Source organism: Gasterosteus aculeatus, chromosome 11 (genome assembly GCF_964276395.1).
Source record: "Gasterosteus aculeatus chromosome 11, fGasAcu3.hap1.1, whole genome shotgun sequence".
In the NCBI taxonomy this organism is placed as follows: domain Eukaryota; kingdom Metazoa; phylum Chordata; class Actinopteri; order Perciformes; family Gasterosteidae; genus Gasterosteus; species Gasterosteus aculeatus.
This window is the reverse complement of record NC_135699.1, coordinates 16,296,963-16,320,259: the sequence shown is the minus strand read 5'-3', so window position 1 is coordinate 16,320,259 and position 23,297 is coordinate 16,296,963. Positions and strand designations below refer to the sequence as shown.

General features: G+C 46.5%; 1 protein-coding gene across 4 annotated transcripts in view; it reads left to right on the top strand.

The window, feature by feature from the left end:
- The window catches only part of myo15aa (myosin XVAa), a 32,975-nt gene that overhangs the window by 2,243 nt on the left and 7,435 nt on the right, over nucleotides 1–23,297 (top strand). The window contains exons 2-39 of one of the 4 annotated variants that reach the window (XM_078084089.1): nucleotides 7,598–7,712; nucleotides 8,188–8,270; nucleotides 8,363–8,426; nucleotides 8,591–8,700; nucleotides 8,876–8,950; nucleotides 9,869–9,959; nucleotides 10,205–10,308; nucleotides 10,415–10,478; nucleotides 10,577–10,690; nucleotides 10,784–10,945; nucleotides 11,154–11,267; nucleotides 11,917–11,975; nucleotides 12,206–12,329; nucleotides 12,457–12,552; nucleotides 12,775–12,906; nucleotides 12,999–13,124; nucleotides 13,605–13,682; nucleotides 13,782–13,939; nucleotides 14,024–14,069; nucleotides 14,167–14,291; nucleotides 14,414–14,531; nucleotides 14,620–14,795; nucleotides 14,907–14,991; nucleotides 15,137–15,190; nucleotides 15,270–15,351; nucleotides 15,661–15,791; nucleotides 16,339–16,434; nucleotides 16,555–16,790; nucleotides 17,091–17,281; nucleotides 17,774–17,846; nucleotides 18,104–18,295; nucleotides 18,410–18,522; nucleotides 18,712–18,803; nucleotides 19,826–19,961; nucleotides 21,738–21,802; nucleotides 21,890–22,073; nucleotides 22,881–23,028; nucleotides 23,127–23,220. In XM_078084089.1, coding sequence (XP_077940215.1) covers nucleotides 7,629–7,712; nucleotides 8,188–8,270; nucleotides 8,363–8,426; nucleotides 8,591–8,700; nucleotides 8,876–8,950; nucleotides 9,869–9,959; nucleotides 10,205–10,308; nucleotides 10,415–10,478; nucleotides 10,577–10,690; nucleotides 10,784–10,945; nucleotides 11,154–11,267; nucleotides 11,917–11,975; nucleotides 12,206–12,329; nucleotides 12,457–12,552; nucleotides 12,775–12,906; nucleotides 12,999–13,124; nucleotides 13,605–13,682; nucleotides 13,782–13,939; nucleotides 14,024–14,069; nucleotides 14,167–14,291; nucleotides 14,414–14,531; nucleotides 14,620–14,795; nucleotides 14,907–14,991; nucleotides 15,137–15,190; nucleotides 15,270–15,351; nucleotides 15,661–15,791; nucleotides 16,339–16,434; nucleotides 16,555–16,790; nucleotides 17,091–17,281; nucleotides 17,774–17,846; nucleotides 18,104–18,295; nucleotides 18,410–18,522; nucleotides 18,712–18,803; nucleotides 19,826–19,961; nucleotides 21,738–21,802; nucleotides 21,890–22,073; nucleotides 22,881–23,028; nucleotides 23,127–23,220 — 4,275 coding nt within the window. In that variant the 5' untranslated portion in view covers nucleotides 7,598–7,628. Of the gene's footprint in view, nucleotides 1–252; nucleotides 7,713–8,187; nucleotides 8,271–8,362; nucleotides 8,427–8,590; nucleotides 8,701–8,875; nucleotides 8,951–9,868; nucleotides 9,960–10,204; nucleotides 10,309–10,414; nucleotides 10,479–10,576; nucleotides 10,691–10,783; nucleotides 10,946–11,153; nucleotides 11,268–11,916; nucleotides 11,976–12,205; nucleotides 12,330–12,456; nucleotides 12,553–12,774; nucleotides 12,907–12,998; nucleotides 13,125–13,604; nucleotides 13,683–13,781; nucleotides 13,940–14,023; nucleotides 14,070–14,166; nucleotides 14,292–14,413; nucleotides 14,532–14,619; nucleotides 14,796–14,906; nucleotides 14,992–15,136; nucleotides 15,191–15,269; nucleotides 15,352–15,660; nucleotides 15,792–16,338; nucleotides 16,435–16,554; nucleotides 16,791–17,090; nucleotides 17,282–17,773; nucleotides 17,847–18,103; nucleotides 18,296–18,409; nucleotides 18,523–18,711; nucleotides 18,804–19,825; nucleotides 19,962–21,140; nucleotides 21,803–21,889; nucleotides 22,074–22,880; nucleotides 23,029–23,126; nucleotides 23,221–23,297 lie in introns of those variants that run through there. The other 3 variants (XM_078084087.1, XR_013451354.1, XM_078084088.1) reach the window with 3 other exon arrangements.

Below are 23,297 nucleotides of genomic sequence, written 5' to 3'. Positions count from 1 at the left end.
GCCACTGAGATGACCTCCTGGAATATCAACCCGTCATCAATGAATTAACATCAGACCATCATCCTCGAGCTGACATCAGCCCGTCATCAATGAATTAACATCAGACCATCATCCTCGAGCTGACATCAGCCCGTCATCAATGAATTAACATCAGACCATCATCCTCGAGCTGACATCAGACCGTCATCAATGAATTAACATCAGACCATCATCGTCGAGCTAACATCAGACCGTCATCAATGAATTAACATCAGACCATCATCCTCGAGCTGACATCAGCCCGTCATCAATGAATTAACATCAGACCGTCATCCTCGTGCTGACATCAGACCGTCATCAATGAATTAACATCTGCCATCTATGTAATGGCCAATGTAGCACCTCTCTCTTCTTCTGACCGGGTGGAGAGGCATTTCTGAACGCTTTGTAGCCTCCGACGGTGAGACAAATCATCAAATAATTTCACACCTATAAGGACCTTATAGGTGTGAAATGATTTAATTAAGATATTTATAGAGTCTGATGTCTAATGGCCACTGAGGTTTCAGAGGATCCCGGCAGTCTCCAGCTGAAGGAAAAGACAACAAATTTAGGCTTTTTTGACCTTGTCATTAAAGCTCCAATAGGCCTGTATTATTCATGGTGGCGTAGTTCCTGATATGGAAAGTTGCTATGGATCAATGACTTCAGCTAGCTGCAGTGCAACTCTGACTAGAAGGAACAGGTACTGGAATTATTCATTTTATTGATTTACTTTAAAAAGTCCTGAGTCGAATCTTCCTGCATCTAACGTATGTACTCTTGGTTTGTGCCTGTACTGTGGAAGTTGAGCGCATATCCCTCTCAGACGTGGTCCATGCTGCTCTGCCGGCAGCGTTTGAATTTTTTTGGCTTCGCCTCTCAGGCACAGTTTAGCAACAGCTCAGCCAGCCTGCATTATTCATACAGGAGCGAGTCTGCAGATAGGGTTACCCCAAGGCTGTATAGCTGGTGCGTTAAGTGGGCCCTTGCAACTATATCATAGGGGTAAACTCTGATTCTTACACGCATACGATACATACGATCACACGTGCATTCACATCAGCTGAGGAGAGGATGAGGCCTCAAGTTTAGGCGAACAGTGTACGGATGAAGCCGTTGTAACCAGAGAAAGATGCACAAGGTTGCAGGAGGTCAGAAAGGCAAGCTGACGTGGATGTGGGAGGATACAACACGCACTCTTAGACAAAGAGGAGGACACCCCCGAAGGCCGAGACTCACACGCACGTTGGCTCTCCTTGTTGGGGGGACGTCCTGCCAAAGTCGGTGAGGCGGCCAAGAAGAGGATTCACTGCCGGACTCACAGGATGCACTGACAATGGGAGACACACAAAGGACTACAAAGACTTTGTCACTGGGATAGCAGGGTCTTTTATTCATCGTGTGACCCTGGGAAGTTCCGTACAAGCCTAGATAGAGGAACAGGAAGTATTTTTGTTGTGCTGGATGGACTTCGGTGGACAACCTCTGTGAGCCAGCGTCAATAAGCGGGTAAAACTGAGAGGGACTTCTACCAGTTTCATCATTTCTTTTCTCATGAATATAGCATTTTAAATTCAAGACACTCAAGACCTGCCTTTTTTAAAACAAAATGTGACATTCCTGGACAGATTGCTTTTCTCTTTTTACCCACACAGAGACAACAGCTCTGTGGCTGATGCTTGAAGACGTCCTGTAATGAGAGCGAGCACTAATGGCTGAGATTCAGACTCCATTACTAGATCGTGTTTTGAAGTACTGTGGTTTGTGTTGTTCTCTGTCTGCATATTAGAACAACTGACTTGGGACGCAGTGCGCTGGGGCTTCTGGTTTGTCACAACAACAGATCAGATGGAGAAAATAGGGAGACAATATGTGCAAGCAATTAGAAATGAGAGGATGACGCTGCTGTTGAGACCATTTTTCTCACATGTCAACATTGGCACTAACTGACTTACTTTAGCACATTTTGTAACATGTTTTAAAACATGGCACCAAAAAAAGGTGACACAAAATCCGCTGCCAAGAAAGGGAAGTCAGAAGAGCCAAAAAAAGGAGGAAAGGATGACAAGAAAGGGGCAAAGAAAGTGGAGGAGCCACCGGCTAAAGGGAAAGGGAAGGATGATGGAAAAAAGGGAAAGGGAAAGAAACCTGTCAGTGAATCAGACGAGGAGTCAGAGGAAGAAGAAGAGGAGATGAACACTGACGAAGAAGAGGGTGATGAAAGCGAGGAAGAGGTAGTTATCAAGAAGGATAAAGGGAAAGGGAAAGCAGCTCTGAAAGGTGCATCCAAAGCCATAGCTGTGAAGGGTTTTAAGCCTCCAAAAAAGTCACCTCCGTCAAATGAGGAAACAAAGGGGGATTCACCAGTGAAGAGAGGGATGGGTGCGATAAACCTGAAAAAGATGACTGATGTCAACATTAAAGGAGCCTCCAAAGCTATGATTGGCTTTGTGTCAGAGGGACAGAAGAAGGGCCCAGTTGCTGCTAAAGCACAGAAGACAGATCCCAAGTTTCAACTTAAAGGAGCATCAAAAGCCCTCTCGGGCATCACGGGGAAGTCTTCTCTTTTTAGCATGCCCTCTAAACAACAGGAAGAGAAAGCAAAACCAAAGAGAAACCTCAAAAGCACCTCCCGTCTCTTCCTACGGGTTTCCCAAAAAAAAAAGGCCCCTGGTGTTGCTAAACCACTTCTGGGCTCCAGCAAGCTTTTCGCTGGGTTTGGGGGTAAATCACCTTCCGCCGACAAAAAGCCAGGTTTGTCTGGTTTCAGCATGTTTAATAAGAAGACTGATCCTCCAAAAGAAACCACACCACCTAAAAAGACAATAAATCTATCCAGTTTAGGAAGCAAAGGAAAAATGGCAACCGAGGCGAAGGGATTGGGAGGAAAGTTTAAAGGGATGCTTGGGAAAAATCAAGCAAGATCAGGGTTTAAGACTAAGGGCTGGATGTTAGGAAGAATGGCTGCAGCATCTAACTGGTTGACAGGGAGGTTCCTGACTGCTAATGGCCATGGTCGGCTGGGGGCACGAGCAGGAGGACGGGAGCGAAAGAGTCTGTCATTTGCTAACAGGGACACCAGAGGGGGACGGGCTCATTATTACAATGAGGCGTATGAGTATGACGATGATGACTATGGCTATGAGGAAGATTACCACGACAGGGAGAGACCTACAGGCTACCTGAGACAACCAGTGACCTATGACCCATATAATCCTTATGGGGGTGAACAGGATTACTATGACGATGACGAGTGGGAAGATGAATATGGTTACTATGATGATGACGGCAACTTTTATCATGATGAGGACTTCTACTATGAGGACGACGTGGATTACTACAGTGACCCATATGGCAATTACAACGATGAGTATGAAGATTACTTTGGGGATGAAGAGATGGAGTATTACTATGGTGAAGATGGAATGCTGTATGCAGTGGAACCAGAGCCATATGGTTACTATGATAATGCTATGGAAGGTTTCTATGACCCTTATAACCCGGAGGTGTATGGAGATTACAATGACCACAGTATGGCCTATAGCAACGGGATGTCACACCCACAGGGCATGATGAGTGGTGGGCATGTGTCGGGCCTATATAATGACCCAATGCGGGGATATACGGACCCTGCTGCTATTCATTACCCCTATCAGCAGCCTTTTTATATGGATGTTGGGCTAAATCCGGCTGAAACAGGACAGCTATATGGACAGGAGCAGCTGCCTTACCCTTTTGCTGAATCATTTTCAGCAGAGCAGTTCCGGGTCCCTAGGCCCCAGGTTATGCTATTTGGAAAAGACAGACTGGAGGTGGAATCCATGCCACCTCCTCCTCTTAATTCTTATCACACCTCCCCAATGTTCCCCCTTTCCACCCCAGCTATTGACCTCAACAATCTGGAAATCATGTCAGAAATACAATATGAACAGCCCCTTCCCACATACCTTCCTCAACAGCCCCATTATCCCACTTTTGTGAACCAACAACAAACCCCCATTTTTCTTAGACAGGCCACCTCCCCAACAGCTACGGCCATTCAACAGGATCATTTCTCTCTCCCTCCGGCACCTCACCCTCCTTTTTCTGTTTCTCACAATCACATGTCGCCATCTCACCTACCACTGCATTTGGCCTCGCAAATACATCAACCATCACACCCCCAAGACCCACAAATGTTCCATATGGGGAAAATGTCCCCAATGGTCCCACAATTACAGCAACCGATGCCTCAACTGATGCATTCACAACTGCATTCACCAGCGGCCTCACCTAGGCCAGTGCGACGAATGAGTCCCCTACCATCCTCTCAACTGCCATTTAGGCAAGGATCAGTAAGGACAATGGCCCCTCCTTCACCTTGCCTGTCATCACATCATATGGACCAAACAGGTACTCATCTGGACCAACGTCTCTCCCGTCACTCACATAGGAGAGAGATCACTAACCGGACCGCAACGTCGGGCCAAATGCCGTCTTCCCAAAGGCGTAGGCCACTCAGCTCGACTGCATCTCCATCACACCAAAGGAGAGGGATGTCAGTTAGAGCTCAGCCATCTCTTTCAAGAGGAAGGGGGGAAGTTGGGTTACGCAGGCCTCCATCAACTGGTCGACCACAATCTCCACTTCCTAGCCCCCTATCTTCCCCACGTGGTTCACTGAGGAAGAGAGCAAGCCCACCGCCTTCCCCAAGACTTTCCTTTAGACAGCAACCACCTCCTGATGCTGTGCCTCTACCATCTACCAGACCTCATATGTTCAGAGGTAGAAAACAAACATCCAAATTGAGGCATTCCCCTTCACCACCTCTGCCATCCCCTCAAACACAAAGCCCACCTCTGCCTGAGAGGTCTGATTCTCCTCCCCAAACCTTCCGCCCCACCTCCCCACATCGTCCTCCCTCTCCTTCCCTGTCGCGTATCAGCAGTCGCCCCCTCCCCGCCCGGTCCTCGATTCGCAGAATGAGAGGCGGTGGTGGAGGCAGGAGTCACTTGCCCATGGGGGCCGTGAAGCCCTCTCCAGCAAATCCATATTCACAGAGACGCAGTAGACATGGACCCCCTATCACTCAGCATGTAGCCCCTTTCAGGTCCTCTATCCACAGTGGTCCGGGTCCTCACTTAGGGCAGACAGGGGGCATAGCTGGAGCACCCATGTTAGCCAGGGTAGGCTCTCAACCTACAGGGTTAAGAGAGTCCATGCGTAATGGTACATCCCAAGGAGGCTTCCACAGACCTGTAGGTAGGGGGCAGCCACTGGTTCGTATGCCCAGAAACCAGACCTCTGTGCAATCTAGGCAGTCATTCAGAGCCACTCCTCAAGGGCCTCCTGTCTCTCCACAGCCTTCTTTGAAACAGAGTGGCCCTCCTTCTCCCCAGCCATCAGTGCGTAGGCTGCAGAGTAGACCTCCATCTCCTCAACCACTGCCTCGTTCATCTCCTCTGCCCTCCCGTCCAGCCTCTCCCGTGCGTTACACGTCTCAACCACCCTCCCCTTTTCCCCGAAGGACAATGAGTCTAGGGCCAACATCTTTTCAACCTCAGGTACCTCGCCCAAGTCTTCCTCCTGGCACTTTCCAGCCATCTCAACCTCAGATCAACCACTATGATTACACAATGATGGAGCCAGGGCCACCCCCAATGCTTACAAATGCTTTACCAAACCCTCAGATTTTAGGTTCTCCCTTTCCTCATACTCCTCACCCCTCCTCTATCTCTTACCGCAACACTGCTCAATCTTCTCCTTTACAGAGACCCTCCTCCCCACAGACACAGTATGAAGTCTACCCTCAAAACATCCCTAAACCAGCACCCTCGTCGCCTTTTTTGGGGCACGCGCTCCAGAACCCTTATCTACAGAATGCCAGCTATACCACATCTTTACAGAGAAGCCCCTCCCCCATACCTGGTGGGCAAGGAGTGATATCAGCTGATCTCCAAGCAAGCCAGGAGGGGGACCCCTATGCCCCTCTTCGTCTGTCCAATGCTTTGATGCAGAACACACGTCTGGCCACTGCGTCCTATACTTCTCCTCTGCAACGCAATGCCAATGTCTATACAACCGTTTTCTCCCCCCCTCACGTAGCAGCCCCTCTTGCTCCATCTGTAGCCCCCTCCCCACACTTATCTTCTGCTATGCTTAACTCCCAGTTACGCAATGCTTCCTTTGCCTCAACCCTTCAACAACAGTTCTCCAACATGTCACCTGCCGCTCCCGCCCCTCCTCCTACCACACCTCGACAAGGGACTGTCCGAGGTACCTCTTCATTTCTTGCTGGTGGACTGCGGACCTCCCACATCCACGGATCAATGTTAAGGCTTCCAGGTGGCACTTTGACAATGTCCCGGGGCCCTGTTGAGTCTCCAGTTACCACTGATGTTGGAGGTGGTGTCAGTGTTGGTGGGAGGCTCTCACCCTCTGTTCTCTCTAATGCCTTGCAGAACCCAAGTCTACGTCAGGCCACCTATCGACTGCCTGATGGCTCATTTGTCACCAGAACTGAACCTGTTGAACCTTCCCCAGGCCCTTTACCCCTCTCATCCTCTATGTTGTCCTCTGCCTTGCTCAATCCTACTTTGCGACAGGCCGCATATCGTTTGCCTGATGGCACCCTTGTAAGAAGGACAGAACCTACACCTGCACCACTCCCTGCCTCACCAATGCTTTCCTCTGCACTGATGAACCCAAATGTACGTAAAGCCACATATAGGCTGCCTGATGGAACTTTAGTAACAAGAAATGAGCCAGCACCTGAGCTTTCCCCCCCTTCATCTTCTATGCTTTCCTCTGCTCTGCTCAATCCTAACGTTCGTAAGGCTTCTTATCGATTACCAGATGGTTCATTTCTATCGCATCCGGTAGAGGAGGTGCAGAATGCTGAGAGTGGGATATCATCACCGGGTCTTTCTAGCGCACTGATGAATGCTAACCTGCGTAAAGCAAAGTTTCAACTCCCAGAAGGATCATTTTCACGAAATCAAACCCAAGCTTCCACCGCTGCCTCTTCCAGTCCTAACCTTTCTGGTGCAATGTCAAACACTAAACTCCGAGGTGCTTCGTACAGACTACCAGACTCAACACTTTTGAAGCAGCCTCGTTCTGCTGATCCTGCTGAGTCACGCTCACTGGATCTTTCCAACGCTCTTCGAAACCCAAACCTCCGATCTGCCAGCTATCGTTTGCCTGATGGAACTCTGATGACCCGCACTCAGCCCACTGCAACCCGAACACCAGACATGTCTAATGCTTTATCTAACAACCCAAACCTTCGTGGTGCAAATTACCGTCTCCCTAATGGTAATATCATGACAAGGCTTGGTGCCCCTAGAGCCCCAGAACCTCGCTCACCTAATCTCTCTGGTGCGCTGCAGAACCCTCACCTCCGAGGCGCCTCTTACCGCCTACCCTCATATGCTGTAGTTTCACCCCAAGTCCAGGGATCTGGCACAGATCAGCACTGGGCACAGGGCGCTGGAGGTGATAGCTTGGGACTGCAGCAAGATGCGGACGTGTGGGGGGCCGAGCAAGTTCTACCTCATGGCACAGTGCAGAATCTCAATAAGTGGTCTATGTATAGGGACGGGGAGCTGCTGGACCCCCACAGTCTGATGGCGCAGGGACAAGTTGGGGATGAACCTGGGCAGTGGAATCTCAGCAGGGAGGGGGAACCACAGGGGCACTGGTTTGACAAGGTAAATGGTTTAAACTCATGAGTCAAATTACAAGTTGAAAAACTAACTGATATTGGGCCCTATTCACCAAGTCTTAATGTTTACAGTGTAATGTTGCAGTTGAAAGTGTAATGTTATGGTGAATGCCTGGCACAGTATTTGTAGTAAGGAGTATTCAGATGGATGGTAGTTTACTTTTAGTTTACCTGTACCACTCACATACTCTTGTTTTTTTTAAATGTATTTGTTGATGGTTGGAAGAGCACAATATATGATTAGTATAGGTGATGGGCACCTTGAGCAGAAAAGTCAAATTTATACATTTATTTTGATGAAAAGATGACAAACAAGGATCCTGGATACAATCATAATCATTGCAAAGAGTGACGATTGATATATCAATGTGAGTGTGTTAACGTGTGAACCATTTGTGCACGGCGATATATGTGCATACATCACTGCCTAATTTTTAAATGTGTGTACATGTGTATTTTAGATGTACTCAATCAGAATCCTGCCCACCATGACTCACCGCGAGCAGCGAGACGAAGACGGAGTGGAAGATATGACACAGTTAGAGTAAGTCCAAAAACCTCACACACTTGGTTTAACTCTTGTCTGCCAGAAACCTACAAAGTGCAACTTACCTTGGTTGTACCGCTTCTCTCCAGGGAGATGCATGAAGGAGCTGTTCTGCTGAACCTGAGGAAACGATCTGAGAGGAACCTTATTTATGCAAGTAGCCACCTACATGCTACAATCAAAACAATATTTTTCTACTTTTCTCTAAATCTAAAGTCATTTTTACAAAGCTCAACTTTTACTTTTCTTCTCCTGTTTGGACTTCCATTTAATTATTTTCCCCTGTCTGATTCTATGTATTGTCTTTACTTTTTTAGACTTACATAGGTAGTATTCTGGTGTCTGTGAACCCCTACAAGATGTACAACACCTATGGGACGGACATGGTGCTGCTGTACAAGGGTCATGCTCTGGGGGAGAACCCTCCGTAAGTCACAGTCACCATCAAACGGGGGACAGTTAATTTAAAACTAACAATGTAATGCTACAATTGTCTGTATTAAGATCGTATATAGTGCACCCTGGTGCCCTTAGGGCAGTCTACTCTGTACGAGACATCCTTTGCAGATTTAATTTCATCATAGCTGCTCCTTCTCCTTCAGGCATTTGTTTGCCATAGCAGATGCTGCTTATTCCAAAATGATGGATGCCAAACACAACCAGGTCATAATAATCAGGTAAGATGATACAAATGCAAATGTTTGTTTTAAAAGAATGCATGTTGAAACCTTCCAGTGTTTTGTTGGTACACATAGAGCTCATGAAGCTTCTTTTTTACCATCTCAAGCTGGATTAGTGTTAATTAGTGTAAATTCATGAGTCTTTGTGGTCTTCTGGTCTGCAAACTGAAGACAGGCACCTCGCTCCATGTGAAGCGGATCTCACCTCACACGCACACTCAGAGGCCGTTTACACCCGACTCAGATGTAGAATCATAGCTAGATATACAGGACGTCTACACATTCCACATGCCGGTAGGTGCTTTTAGAAACAATCACATTGAATACACAAACGCCCCCTCTGTCACACACCTGGAACACTCTAGCCATACTTGAAAGGAGATACCTGTAAGGAAAGCCCAGAAAGGTCTGGGCCAGGAGAAGATTATCTTTCAAAGGTGTGTGTCTGTCCGAAGTGCACATGTGCGAACCCTGCGTTTGTGTGCAAGTCACTATTTAAGGACGGTGTTCAGTGACCAGTAATGGCCTGGTTTTTAACTATTCAGCCTGTGAGTTGAAACCCTATGCTGGAATGTGGTCAAGGTGCTGGTGTCCTTAAATTCACACAAACACGCCTCCCTTTGGCTAAACTTGGCTAAAGCAATGGTAGTATTTAGCTTTAAGCTGTTGGCAGTGATCAAGCAAGTGTGTGTGTGCGTAAGTGTTTCAGGTGATTCAACCCAAAAGTGTCATTGAGTCCTTGTTTAATGCAAGACTGCGTTAAGTATGTATCTGTACTAAACAAAGAAATTAGTTTTCAAAGTTTAATGTGCACACTATACACCAGAGGTAGAGAGCCCTCTAAATGTTTAGGAACTAAAACATCAACTACTGAGTCAGGTTGGTGTCCATTGAGTGCATGTTCCTGTGTTTCAGTGGGGAGAGCGGGTCTGGGAAAACAGAGGCCACCAAACTAGTCCTTCGCTACCTAGCAGCAATTCATCACAAATACAATCTTGTGCAACAGGTACATACACACACACACAATGACACACACACGTTACCGTCTTGGAGGACGTGCTAACCCTATTTTTTTCATGCCTTTGTGTCTATGCTGGCTCTTCCTGGGTGCAGATTGAGGTAATGGGGTTTGATGCATGATGTCTGCTTAATATCTTACAATTCCTCTTCAGCTGCAGCACAGACTAGCGTTTAACAGCCTGCTGCTTTACATTCACCGTGGTTGTTCATTCGCTGTGTGTTTCAACGCAGATACTCGAGGCAGCTCCTCTGCTGGAATCTTTTGGAAATGCCAAAACTGTACGGAACGATAATTCAAGTCGCTTTGGGAAATACATGGAGGTTTTTCTGGAGGAGTGAGTATAACATAGAGTTGCCATCTATTTTTTACATTGCTTAAAACCTACTTTTAATTGTAAAACACTAACCACGATTATTATTAATCTCTCTCTTTGTGTCCAGTGGTGTGATCAGTGGTGCCATAACCTCTCAGTATCTACTGGAAAAGTCCCGTATCGTCTTCCAGGTGACACACACAGGACAGATACTCAAGATGACACTCTTTATCTATAAAGCTTTTGTATGTATTAAGTACAAAGTGTCACTTTTGTTTCTTCCCCTCAGGCCAAAGATGAGAGGAACTATCATATCTTCTACGAGATGCTGGCAGGTCTTCCCTCACAGCAGAGACAGGCTTTCTATCTTCAGGAGGCTGAGACCTACTATTACCTCAACCAGGTAGCAGACACAATGCAGCATCATCATCATCGCCTGCCTCGGGAGGAGAGACCCAAGGGATCTCAAACTATTATGACCTTTCTCTCCTCAAAGGGAGGAGATTGCGGAATACCAGGAAAGAATGACGCAGAGGACTTCTTGCGTCTGATCGCTGCCATGGAGATCCTTCACTTCACCCCCGAGGACCAGTCGGCCATCTTTAGAGTTCTTTCTTCCATACTGCACCTGGGCAACGTCTACTTTCAGAAATACGAGGTAGCGTTTCCAAAGGGATGTTTATTTCTTTTATATTTTTAATGTAGACAATTTTAGTAATCCCCAAACCCTTGGACGTATACAGATAACATTGACATGAACTAAAAATTACAAAAATGAATAGAAAAAGAGCATTGGCGATATTTAACCAGTCTCGGGTGAAAGTGTAAAAAGTGTTTTTTCGTCTCTTGTGCGTTCTGCACCACAGTCCGATGGCCAGGAGGTGGCGTCGGTGGTGAGCGCTCAGGAGATCAGGGTGGTGGCAGAGCTGCTGCAGATCTCTCCGGAGGGACTTCAGAAAGCCGTCACCTACAAAGTCACAGTCAGTATCAAAGAGCTTTATGTGCGTTTGTGTGTGTGTTAAGATATCTCTCACCTGGAGACCTGTAAAGAAAGAGGTAAAGGTTGCTGCTAAGGAGACCGAGACCCCTCCCAAAATATACAGAATACTTTCATCTCGATTAGGTAAAAGTGATGAGCCCCGTACTCTGATACCGTCGCTGAGTCTTTTAGACTTGGATTTTAGCTACCTGTCAAGTGTCTGTCCTCAAAACCTCTGGCCTGCGATGCCCTCATTCATTCATTCATTTATTCATTAATTCATTACGTCTTGAAAGACAAATCTCAAATCGCCATCCGATGTCATGCGGAGCCTGATTTTGTTTCTGAGTGGTAATAGAATCCCTTTATTAAGCACTTGCACACACAGCTTCAAATAACTACTCAAAACTTAACTACAGACGTGACGCATGTGTCAACATGGATTATTTGGGTGTATCGCTTACATTCCACACACCCGACTACAATACACAAACAAGCCAATGCTGTTAAACCAACACTCACTCGACACTCATACAAAGAGGGAAACAAAGAAAGAAATCGGTTCTTCTTATTATTGTTAATATTATTAGTGGTATTGAAACACCGGTCGGAAAAACCTTAACGTACCCTTCTGTCTTCTGTCTCAACAGGAGACAATGAGGGACAGGATCTCCACCCCATTGAGTGTGGAGAGTGCTGTTGATGCCAGGTGAGCGACGGCTGCATACCAGTAGGGAAATAGTACTGATTCTGGCATTTTGTTCCCATTCAAACTAATCATTTTAAAATCGGTGTGTTTCAGACTTAATAACCTCCTTAACCCGTCATTACCAAGTAATGAAGTCTGTCCCATGTCACCTTAAAGAAAATACTCAATTACATGTCGACATTCCTGTTCCACACGCTATTGGTCCGTGTTTGTTTGCCTTTGTCCTGCAGAGATGCTGTTGCCAAGATCCTGTACTCGCTGCTCTTCCATTGGTTAACAGAGAGGATCAACGCTCAGGTGTACCCCCGCCAACACAGCCTCTCTATCTCCATCCTGGACATTTATGGATTTGAGGTACAACACACACAGACGGAGCATCACCTGTTTGTCACTTTATTGTGTTGCACGGTTGAAAGACTCCAGTGCGTGTGTGTGTGTGTGTGTGTGTGTGTGTGTGTGTGTGTGTGTGTGTGACCAATAGGATCTGGCCTTCAACAGCTTTGAGCAGCTTTGCATTAATTATGCAAACGAGTACCTGCAGTTCTTCTTCAACAGGATCGTGTTCAGGGAGGAACAGGTGAGTCGAAGTCACGCCTGCAGGTCCATTCAACTACTCGCATGCACACTTAGCCATGCTTAACATCACTAATGCAAACACAACTAACACATAAACGTTTGTGTGTACACATGCAGAGAAGGATGGAAACATACCCCTGTTAGTCATGGAAACATTGAAAATTCAATTAGAAACAATACTGTAACATGTGAAGTCATCGTATTGCACGTGTTCCCCGTGCAGGAGGAGTACAGCCGGGAACAGATCCCCTGGCAGAACATCCCTTTCAGCGACAACCAGCCCTGCATTGACCTCATCGCCGCTAAGCCTCATGGGATACTGAGGATCCTGGACGACCAGAGCTGTTTCCCACAGGTGAGACACCTAGAGGGAAGCTGAAGACACCTGAACATCCATAACAGTCCACAGTATGGTACACGTTCTAGAATCTGCTGCTTTGTCACCAGGCGACGGACCACACGTTTCTCCAAAAGTGTCACTATCACCATGGCAACAACCCGTTGTATCAGAAGCCAAAGATGCCCCTCCCAGAGATGACCATCAAGCACTTTGCCGGCCGGGTCACCTACCAGGTACGCTGCTCCTCATTGGCTCCTCTCAGGTGAAAGAACCTGCTGCTGGCAAAGATTTGCTTGATTCACTGTCATCAATGACGTCATTGATCAATGATGTCATTGATGACCTCTGACCACTCACATACTCCTGTTTTAAAGCATTGCAGCAGCAAGGTGTCTGTTGGTCGGTCATCGACCTCTTGGTTTCAGACGGAAATATCTCAAAATATATCCAGGCATTTTAACATACTGGGTAATATACAGACTACTATCATCAGGGGATATGAGTTTTGGAACCAACTTTTGTTTCAACAATCCACACTGAGGTGTTGTACCGACTGAGTTTGCTCTTCATAGGCTGAGGTAACAGGTAATGGAAAAGTAAGAGAAGCAACAACGCTTAACGTGGCTGGAACAGAGAGAATCCACCAATAATCCCTGACATGTCAATAATTCAATAATCTATTATGTCAATAATCTATAATCTCAATGACGCAGGTTCAAAAGTTCCTCGATAAGAACTATGACCAGGTCCGTCAGGATGTCCTGGACCTTTTTATTCAGAGCAAGAACAAGGTGAGAAGAGACAAACATCTTCAAATCACCATATTACCTTTTTTTAATCTGTGTGAACATGAACAATTTCGGTAAAATGTGTTTTCTGTGCGTGTCCAGATGTTATCAAACCTCTTCCAGAGTCACGCAGAGGTCACAGGTCAGCAGAGAGGAGGCCGCATGAGGAAGAGCAGCACAGTCACTAGAAAATACCAAGCGCCCACCGTCAGCAACAAGTTCCAACAGTCCCTACTTGAGCTGGTGGAGAAGATGGAGAGGTGATCCTCAGTGGTGATCTTAAAGCTTATAAATATTTTACAAAGCAGAAAACGTTATTTACTTCTGTTCTTCTGCCACTTTAGGTGCAACCCTTTATTTGTTCGCTGCATCAAGCCAAATAATATGAAGGTAGATTTTTAGGCATTCTGTCCTCCTCCTGATGATACCGATCGTTGGCATGCATGAAACCAGCCTCACTATGTCCTCGTTTGACATCCGTGTTCAGCAGCCAGGCGTGTTTGAGAACGACTTGGTCAGCAGTCAGCTGAGACACTCCGGTGTGCTGGAGACCATCAGGATCCGTCGAGAGGGGTATCCTGTCAGAATGCCATTCTACGTCTTCCTGTTCAGGTGACACGCAGTATTAATCACCGGATGGTGCTTAGCATGGAAAGTGATAGTGTGAGGAGATGCACAAGCGATACTTAAGCCTGTTTAACCAATAATCGACTTTTGCTCGTGTGTCGTCCCAGGTATAAGTCCCTGGTGGGGATGCGAGAGCTTCCAGCTGCAAACGGAGAGAACTGTGTGGTAATGCTCAGTAAGCTGTGTCTGCTGAGACCAGGAGCTTATCACGTAGGAGTCACAAAGGTCAGGGATCTCCTCGTGTTTATTTGTGTTTACAAAGAAATAAAAAAATCAGCAACACAAAGCGACAACACATATGTGTGTGTGGCAGATGTTTCTGAAGGAGGACATCTACCAACTGTTGGAGAGTAAGCGGGAGCGCACCCGCCAGCTGGCAGCTCTCACCTTGCAGCGGTACATCCGCATGTTCTTCGTGAGGAAACGCTTCGTGGCCTTCCGCAAAAAGATCATCGGGCTGCAGGCCCACTGCCGAGGCTTCCTCACAAGGTCGGCTTCTCACAATCCTTCGTAGTTGCGTCGTTTGATGATGCAGCATGTGACATGAGGTACGAGTCACGTGTTAATGCTGGTTCTCCGATCCTTCATTCTGCCCTCAAGGAAGCGCGATGTGAAGATGAGGGAGAGTCTAGTTCGGTTTCGCTCTCTCGTCCATATGTACGTCAACCGCAAGCAATACGTCAAGGTACGTCTGCTTTGAAAAGGACAGCGCACTGCAACTTTCATGCCCACATGAGACACTTAGGGAAGTGGAACACTGCAGGAATTATTACCCGCTTTTGTTCCAATGTTCCATGTTCAGTGTGGGATGCCTGTGATCTGTTTTGCAGAGGAAGTTTAAGGAAAAGAGGAACGCTGAAGAGGAGAGGAGGAGGAGAGAGATGGTGAGATGGAGCATTTTTTTACTCACACGAGACAGGACGGTTTTGGCAGTCGGTCATTAAACATTTGAATCTCATCCAGGAGCTGACCAAGAGGGAGGTGGTTAATGTCACACACTTGGTGATTCCTGCAGAGCTGGGCGCGTTGTTGCAGGCGGCAGGAGGTCCGTTAATGTCCGTCTTCCATTTTATGAAGTTCCCATTGATGCGAACGCACATATTATTCATGAACCCAATAGCGGAGTCCTTCGTTCAGCTCTGTGAACCCGTCTCATCTCATCGGCACTGATTGACTCAAACAGTCCCGACGGCGAGGGACAGGAGCGGCTCCAACTGATAAATAAACCACGAGAGAAATATTTCAGTTTTGTGCCTGCAGCACAGTATATGTGTTATATATCCTAGTAGTGTCTCATTTAGTGGCATTTCTGTATGCAGACTGGTTGACTTGTCGTTTGTCTGTCTCTTTTTAGTCAGGAGGGAGCTGCACTCAGACTGTCTCGCTCTGCTTCAAGCTCCTCATATCCAAGAAGAAGCTCAACTCACTCTGCCTCTGGACATCAACAACTACCCGTTCTACCGCTATGTGCAGATCTACTTTAGGGTGAGATCTACGCCCACGGAGCATAATATGTGTGCTCAATTTCAATATTCGTTGTGTTGAATTATAAAAGAAGGCATCTGAAGACACTTTCTATGTCTAGACTGTATTCTATAATTTAGAGGGACTCAACATCCCACATGAGCAGGTGGGAAGAACAAACCCCCCCTCAATGGGGAGAAACCTGATTCTGGGTGGTGATCTGAAAAGAGCAGTTGGAGTAGCAGGAATAGTAGTAATATATGTATATATATATATATATATATATATATATATATATGTATATACATATATGTGTTCCAATACCCTTACTACCCAATACATAGTATACCGAAGGTAGTACACTACAAATACCAAGTAGTACCTGGTGGCGTTTTGCAGTGTGAAAGCCAGCAGGCTTTTACTCTTACACCTAATCCCCTGAGCATCGGATATAGTGAGAGGGTCAAAGTTCACGATGTTATGATGAAATAGTTTGACTCAACAGAAATACAACTTATAGTGATGGTGGTCGGCAAGTGTTACCTCTGTAAGTCCTTTGTTTCTGTAGGAACCAAAGTTTGGGATGTTGATGGCGCCTCTGGAGTCACCTCTGACCCGCGTGGAGGAGGACCTGAGAGGAGAAGCTGTGGAGCTCTTCATCATGGTAGACTCCATATTTACCCATGAATCTTCACTGCTGTCCTTCACAAATAGCTATAAAATACAGCTAGTTAGTGGTACTAAAAAGATTTAGTTGTAATTTCTGCCCTTGTTTTGCTTTCAGGTATTACGATTCATGGGGGACCCTCACCTCAACGGGGCGCAGGAAAACATGTTTGGGAATTACATCATCCAGAGGGGCCTGTCGTCTCCCGGGTTACAGGATGAGATCCTGGCTCAGGTGGTCAACCAGGTGTGGAGGAACGTAAACTACGACAACGCAGAGAGGGGCTGGCTGCTGCTGCTGGCGTGTGTCTGCAGCTTTGCGCCGTCGACCAAGTTGGAAAAATATCTACTGAAGTGAGACATCTCACACACAATATCAGGCATCCTGTTGCTGAAAATATACTGTTGGTAGGACTGTAACATGTGTTAATAACAAGAGTGCTAAGAAAAAAAAAAAGATAATTACAAAAAAAATTTAATAACTTACTTATTACTTCCGTAATTTTTAATGCGAGAGAGAATCCATCTAAAAAAGGAATGTTTCTGTTCGTTACTTTCATACCTAATTTTTTTCAAATTCAGTAATTAGTAAATTTGCGGTAGCAAATGTGGTTTGTGGAGCAACTTTTAACCTCAGCTGACCTTTCCCCGCAGGTTTGTCTCTGACCACGCCCCTGCTGGATGCCAGGCGTTACTGCAACACAGACTTATCCAAGCCAATCAGAAGACGCAGCTGGGATCAGGCTCCGCCCCCGAGACGGCGCGGACCTATCCGCTGTCGCTGCTGGAGTGGACGGCCAATAGGAAGAAGGCCAGCATGGTGTTACACGTGCACTGTTTTGATGGTGAGAAGCATCTCCTCTTTTTTTTAACATGATATCACACAATCTTCACTTCCTGGCGCTTTAATGCCGAAACACACCGCAAGCAACTGTACAAATATTCACAAAATATACCCGCTGGATACAGCTGTGCAACAATGAGGTCAGCAAAACTAAAATATTGTGTAAGCAGTCTTTGTTTCTCACGGTTCTAATGAGCACCAACTTCAAATTTAAGCTCTTTTATTGGGTGGGATCAATTACCACATTTGATTATTTATTATTAATTCCCACTCAGTATCCGATAATAAAACTACAGTGCTCTCGTCGTAGAATTCCACAATATGTTGCTCTTTTGGTAGGATTTTAATTTGTGTAATTTGTTGGGGTCAATCCACATGTCAAAGACCCCCGGATGCTTTAAAGCATCTCGCTGCTCCTGAATGCCGAGCATGGCTTAGATGCAGAGCTCATGTCTGTGACAGTGTGACATATTCTTATTATATTCATTTATAGGAGGATCGTTCTTGTGTCCCGTCCATTCGTGGACCAGCGGAGAGGATTTAGCAGGCGACGTGCTGCGCCACAGGTGACCACATCTCACATTTAGTATTAAACACAAGTTAAACAGATTTATTTTCTGCTAACAGCTATGCTCAGATACTTGTGTCGTACGCTCTAGCTTTTGTTTATGCATTAAATAAGGAGTGACCTCTTGAAATGTATTATTTGATCTAAAACTCCTAACTAACTAACTCCATGCTAATGGCCGCTTTAAATACGGTTACATTGTGCAGCATGTAATGGTTAGAATGCTGATGGTATTTGAAACGTCTGCTCCTCCAGAGGAGTGTCGGACTGGTGGAGGGGGAGTTCGGTCCTGATGAAGGAGCACGGCCAGTGGGTGGAGTTAGCGGCCCACGACTACGTGATGGACCTGATCGCGGACCTGGAGCTGCCGCCTAACTTCCCGAAGCAGAAAAGCTTTTTCGTCATCAGCACCGACGACCCCACCGGGGTCAGAGCCAAGGCCGGCCTGTCAGTACACGGAGCACAAATGTTTTAAATCAAGATACCAAAGAAAAGAAGTTACTTTTTTTCCTCACCTGTGTTTCTCTTCCTCTCCCCTCTCCTCATCTCCTGCCCTCTCAGTGCCATGTTTGGCAGCGGCTTTGAGTCGGATGAGGAGCTTCCTCCTGCCTTCCCGCTCCGCACCAGCGGACCGACCCACAGTCTGCCGGACTCTGACGGTTACTACAGCCACGGTACACAGACACACACAAAAATGTCCTCAACTTTACTACAAGCATCAGTAAGAATATTTATATTCAGGGTGTAAATCTGCAGACACAGTCACAAGAGAGGGCTGTTAAATAGAACGGCAGCTTGTTTCTGTTGAATGGTTTTGATCTGTGGTCATTAAAGCTGCTCCGCTGTGTCTCCGTGTCCGGCAGAGTCGGACGCGTTCAGCGACGGTCAGACTCAGAGAGGAATGGACCGCTACCTGGACAGTCTGTTCGACCCCGTGCTGTCGGACGGCAGCGTGGTAAGTTCTGACCTCATGAGCACACCGAAACCAACTACGGGAGCAGCTCTTAATGTGTATGGAAGAAATGTTTCCTCTATGTTACGCTCAGTCAAATAAAACCATTTAATGTATTTTCTTTTATAAGCTAATCAAGCCAATCAATCACAAAGGAAGTTCTTGTTACGCGCAGCTCTGAAATGCAAAAAAACAGTCACGTCATGGTGCCTCCACCTGATCTGCCCACCGAGTGTGAACGGAGCGCAGTGTTGATGGATGAGAGGAACATGTGATCCACTGCTTCTGTTTGTGTATGAATGGAGCGATCCGGTTACTGAGGGACTTACCGTATTTAACCGCAGCAGCAGGCAGCACTCGTGCACTCCGCGCTGATACCAGCTTCACATAATGTTCTGTAAAACTCATCGTAAGAAGCTCAGTGAGTACAGGTTTGTTTTATGTGGTGACCACGGTTCTCATGGACACTTTCAAACTAAAATATTATATTATAACAACCCCTGAGGTCCTTTGTCAGAAGATCTCTCCGTCAAAGAAACCAACGGATCTCTCTTGGACTTTCTGCTGAAGAAGTTTATGGTGATGCAAATACGCAGAAGATACAACTGCTGCTGCTTGAAATGTAAATCACCTGACTTTAATAATAACGTACGACAGTAGTGTTGGTTATGCTGCAGAAGAGTTTGCAGGAGACTTGAGACCACTTCTTTAGGAGCTTCTCCTCCAGTGGGTACGGTACTTCCTGCAGAGTATTTAGTTCCTACACCTCTACTGACGCACTCACAGAGGGTCCAAATCAACCACTACAATACACTCCACTCCCCCTCTCTTGTTCCATGAGTCTTCTTCTAACACACACACACACACACACACACACACACACACACACACACACACACACACACACACACACACACACACACACACACTTCTGCTGCTCTTCATGTCTCTCAAACTCCACTTTCTCAACATCCCCTACGGCCCTTTTCCACCTGCTGAATCTCCCGTTTCTCTCTGGCTTCCAGGACACTGAAAAAGCTGGAGGTTTGTCAGCGAGGATGAAGGGAGGCGGAGGTATCGGCATCACCGGAGGAGGCAGAGGAGACGACGAGAGTCAAACGCCTTCCAGCCGACCTTTTCCACCAGGAATACATCCCGGAGGTAAAACACGCGTGTTTTTGTGTGTTTTCTGTTAATTACCTCCAATGTTTTTTCTATTCTATTTTTTTGTGTCTTTTTATTAATTTTTAATTTCAACTGCATGGTTTTTATAAATTATATACTTTCTTTTGTCCTCTTTTTCTCTGTTCACCTTGTTCTCAGTTGGTTCTAAATCCTCATCATTAGTCTCATGTTGGCAAATAGTTATAGTGGATAAATAGAAAACTGGAAGCAGGGCCAAGTCTAGCACACAAGTACAAAACCAACAGACATAACAAATAAGCAGAAATAAAAAGGAAATTATTCAAGTATTAAATGAACTTTAACACTGTGATAAACTAATGGCAACCATTCAAAACCTATGAAATAATTCTTAAATATTTTCAGCTTTCAACAGAATGAAAATTGAGGAGAAATGTTTGGATGTTTCTACTAATTCATCTAATTTAACCTCCTACATTTTTAGCTCAATTGACGCAAAACTTTACAGCCCACAAACATAGTCTGATCTTTAAATGACCATAATTTTAGCCCTTAATAATTATTTGAATGTCCCAAATGCAGCCTGTTGATTTCCAGGTCACTCAGACACGTGGTTTCATGGGTTAAACGATGCTTCTTCCTCCTCAAAAGACCCGACCTGTGATGACTGTCATTGTTATTTCCATGTTGTTACAGGCTGAGGTGTCTCAGTGAGGTCTAAACCTTCAGGTGTGCGGTTTAACAACCTTAAACTGCAGCTCGGAGGCTCTAATGAGCAGACCTCATTGATAATACATGTGCAGCCATTTACTGTAACCACAGATGACTCCTCTACTCTCAATAGGCATCGCTCTCCTTCGCTCACTGACCATCCCCCCATCATTTAGTTTCCCTGCTCATTCGATCACTGACGTTCTTTCTGAAGGCGGTTTTGTGTAAACTACGTCGTCTCCACCGGTTGAACGAGGACCAGCAGAGAATTGATGAACTATGAGGACTGAGAAGGAAAAGGCGGTGAAGGAGATTACTAAAAATGGACCTAAATATGCAAACTGCATACAGGTTGATTAGATTGTTTTAACGTGTCTTTGTTGGATCTTAACTTGCGTTAAGTTGGCGTGTTCAAAGGAGGCGGAGCCCTGGAGGCAGCGCTGGCCCTAACTCTCCCCCTGTTCCCTGACCTGTTCGCTCCTCAAGCTGTGCCAGTGCTTCCGGTAGCAGGAGGAATGATGCCCCCCATCCCCGCCATGCCCATCCCCTCCCACCACCATCACCACCAGCAGCACCACCAGCATCAGCAGCACCGCCCGCAGCAACATCAGCACCAGCAGCAGCCTCAACAATTCCACCAATACAACCTCCCCCATCACCCCGACCGCCCACATAACCCTCCCACCGTCACCCCCTCCACCCGCGTAGCACCAAACCCGCCGGCCGCTCGTGCGCCTCCTGCCGGCGGGGATGCCGTAGCTTCCCTGCCGGCGCCGCCCTCGCTCCCGGTCACGCCTGCGATTCCGGGCTTTCCGGTGATGACGGGTTTTCCAGGTACAGAACATCGGGTGTGTGTTCCGGCGTGTTTTGGCCAGAAGCATGTTGGCGTGGAGGAGTCGCAATTCGTGTTGGATGAAAAGTCCCTAAAGCACTTCAGTGTGAGGTGGTGAAGCTCCTCTGTGTGGATTCTTTGAAGGGGCGGAGCCTCAAGAGTCTGTTGCCGTGAGCTGCGTGTGTCTCTTTACTAAATTATGTCAATGCGTTATATGCTTTTTTTTTTTACTGTGGTTTATACTTTTCTAGGATCGGAGCACACAGTACTAACCCAACAGCAACAGTCCATCATCAACCAGCAAGCCATCATCCTGGTTTGTCTTATTAAACATTTTTACGGACAACTCGCACACATGTTAACGGCCTGTCAACAGCCTGTCAACATCTATGTGTGTGTGCAGGCCCAGCAGATGACCATGCAGGCCATTGCGATCCAGCAGCAGATGTTGTCGTCCTTCCCCCCCGTTGCCCCTGCGCCCCAGTCGCCCCCCGTTGCCCCTGCGCCCATGTCACCCCCCTCCCACCACCACACACACCCGCCAGTAGAGTCGCCGCACAAGTCTGCTGCTGCTCACCGTAAAATGAGTAAGATTCACACTCTCAAAACCAGTTAAGTTAGTCCTTGTTTAGTTAGAATGCCATGATCACAACGGCAGGGCCTTTTATAGCTGGTTTTCATGAACGAAAAGTTACTGACTTTGCTGACACTGACACTGATTACTGACACTGATGGCATGAAGTTAAAGTTAAAACACTCAACGAAGCCCCATTATTAATGGACATGGCTGAAATCCGGTCATCATAGTCGACAAGCCGAAGTTGTATTGGGGAGCTCGCTCCTTTTGCTTGACGCACGCTCCCGATCTTGATCTAGAATCGATTGCTCTTCCTTGGGTTCCCGGATGTTGCGGTTCGAATTTTTTTGCATTGAATTTTTTTTGCATTGAATTTTTGCGGTTGAATTATTTGCGGTTGAATTTTTTTGCAGTTGAATATTTTAACGTTGAAAAACATTCAGATACATGATTTCAATGCATAAATATTCAGTGCTAGAAATTCAATCACCTTTTTCTTTCAAAATCCGATGACACAGATTTACTTCCATAGCAGGGCCTTTTATAGCTGGTTTTCATGAACGAAAAGTTACTGACTTTAGGGAGGGCCTTTGAGGCTCGGCCTCAAACCACAACATCCCCAGTGTAAGTCTCACCGAGGACGTCTGTTGCTTCTTTCTCTCTGGTTGGTTTCCTGTCGTCTCCCTTCGGTCTGATTACGCACTTCCACTCGAGAAAATGATTTCATTACGGGACTAAATCCAACAGCTGCTGAGTTTGACCGTTAAACTGTCTGTTAAACTATCCGCACCGGATCTAACGGAAAGTGACTTTCCAGGTCCCACGCGTGGCCCCCCTCCGGAAGAAGTGGTCCGATCCAGTGCGAGTAACTCAGAGCGCATCGATCCCAGCCACAACATTAAAGACATCATCAAACACCACCAGCCTGCTGACGTGACCACCTCTGCTGGACCTGCCGCTCCGAGGTGACATGCTGACGACTTCCTGCCATCACTAACTCAATACCGGTTATGGTGTTTTCTAATGTCTAATACGTCCTGCGTGTGTGTGTGTGTGTGTGTAGGAAAGGTGATGGAAATATGTTTGGCAAGAAGCCCGACCCACATGATGAAGCTATGGAGATCCTTAAAGATCAGATGTCAAACCCACCAAAACCGGTACCCCGACTCCACACCTACCACACACACACAAGCGCACACATACTGAAATAATATACATAGAATTTTTATCATGT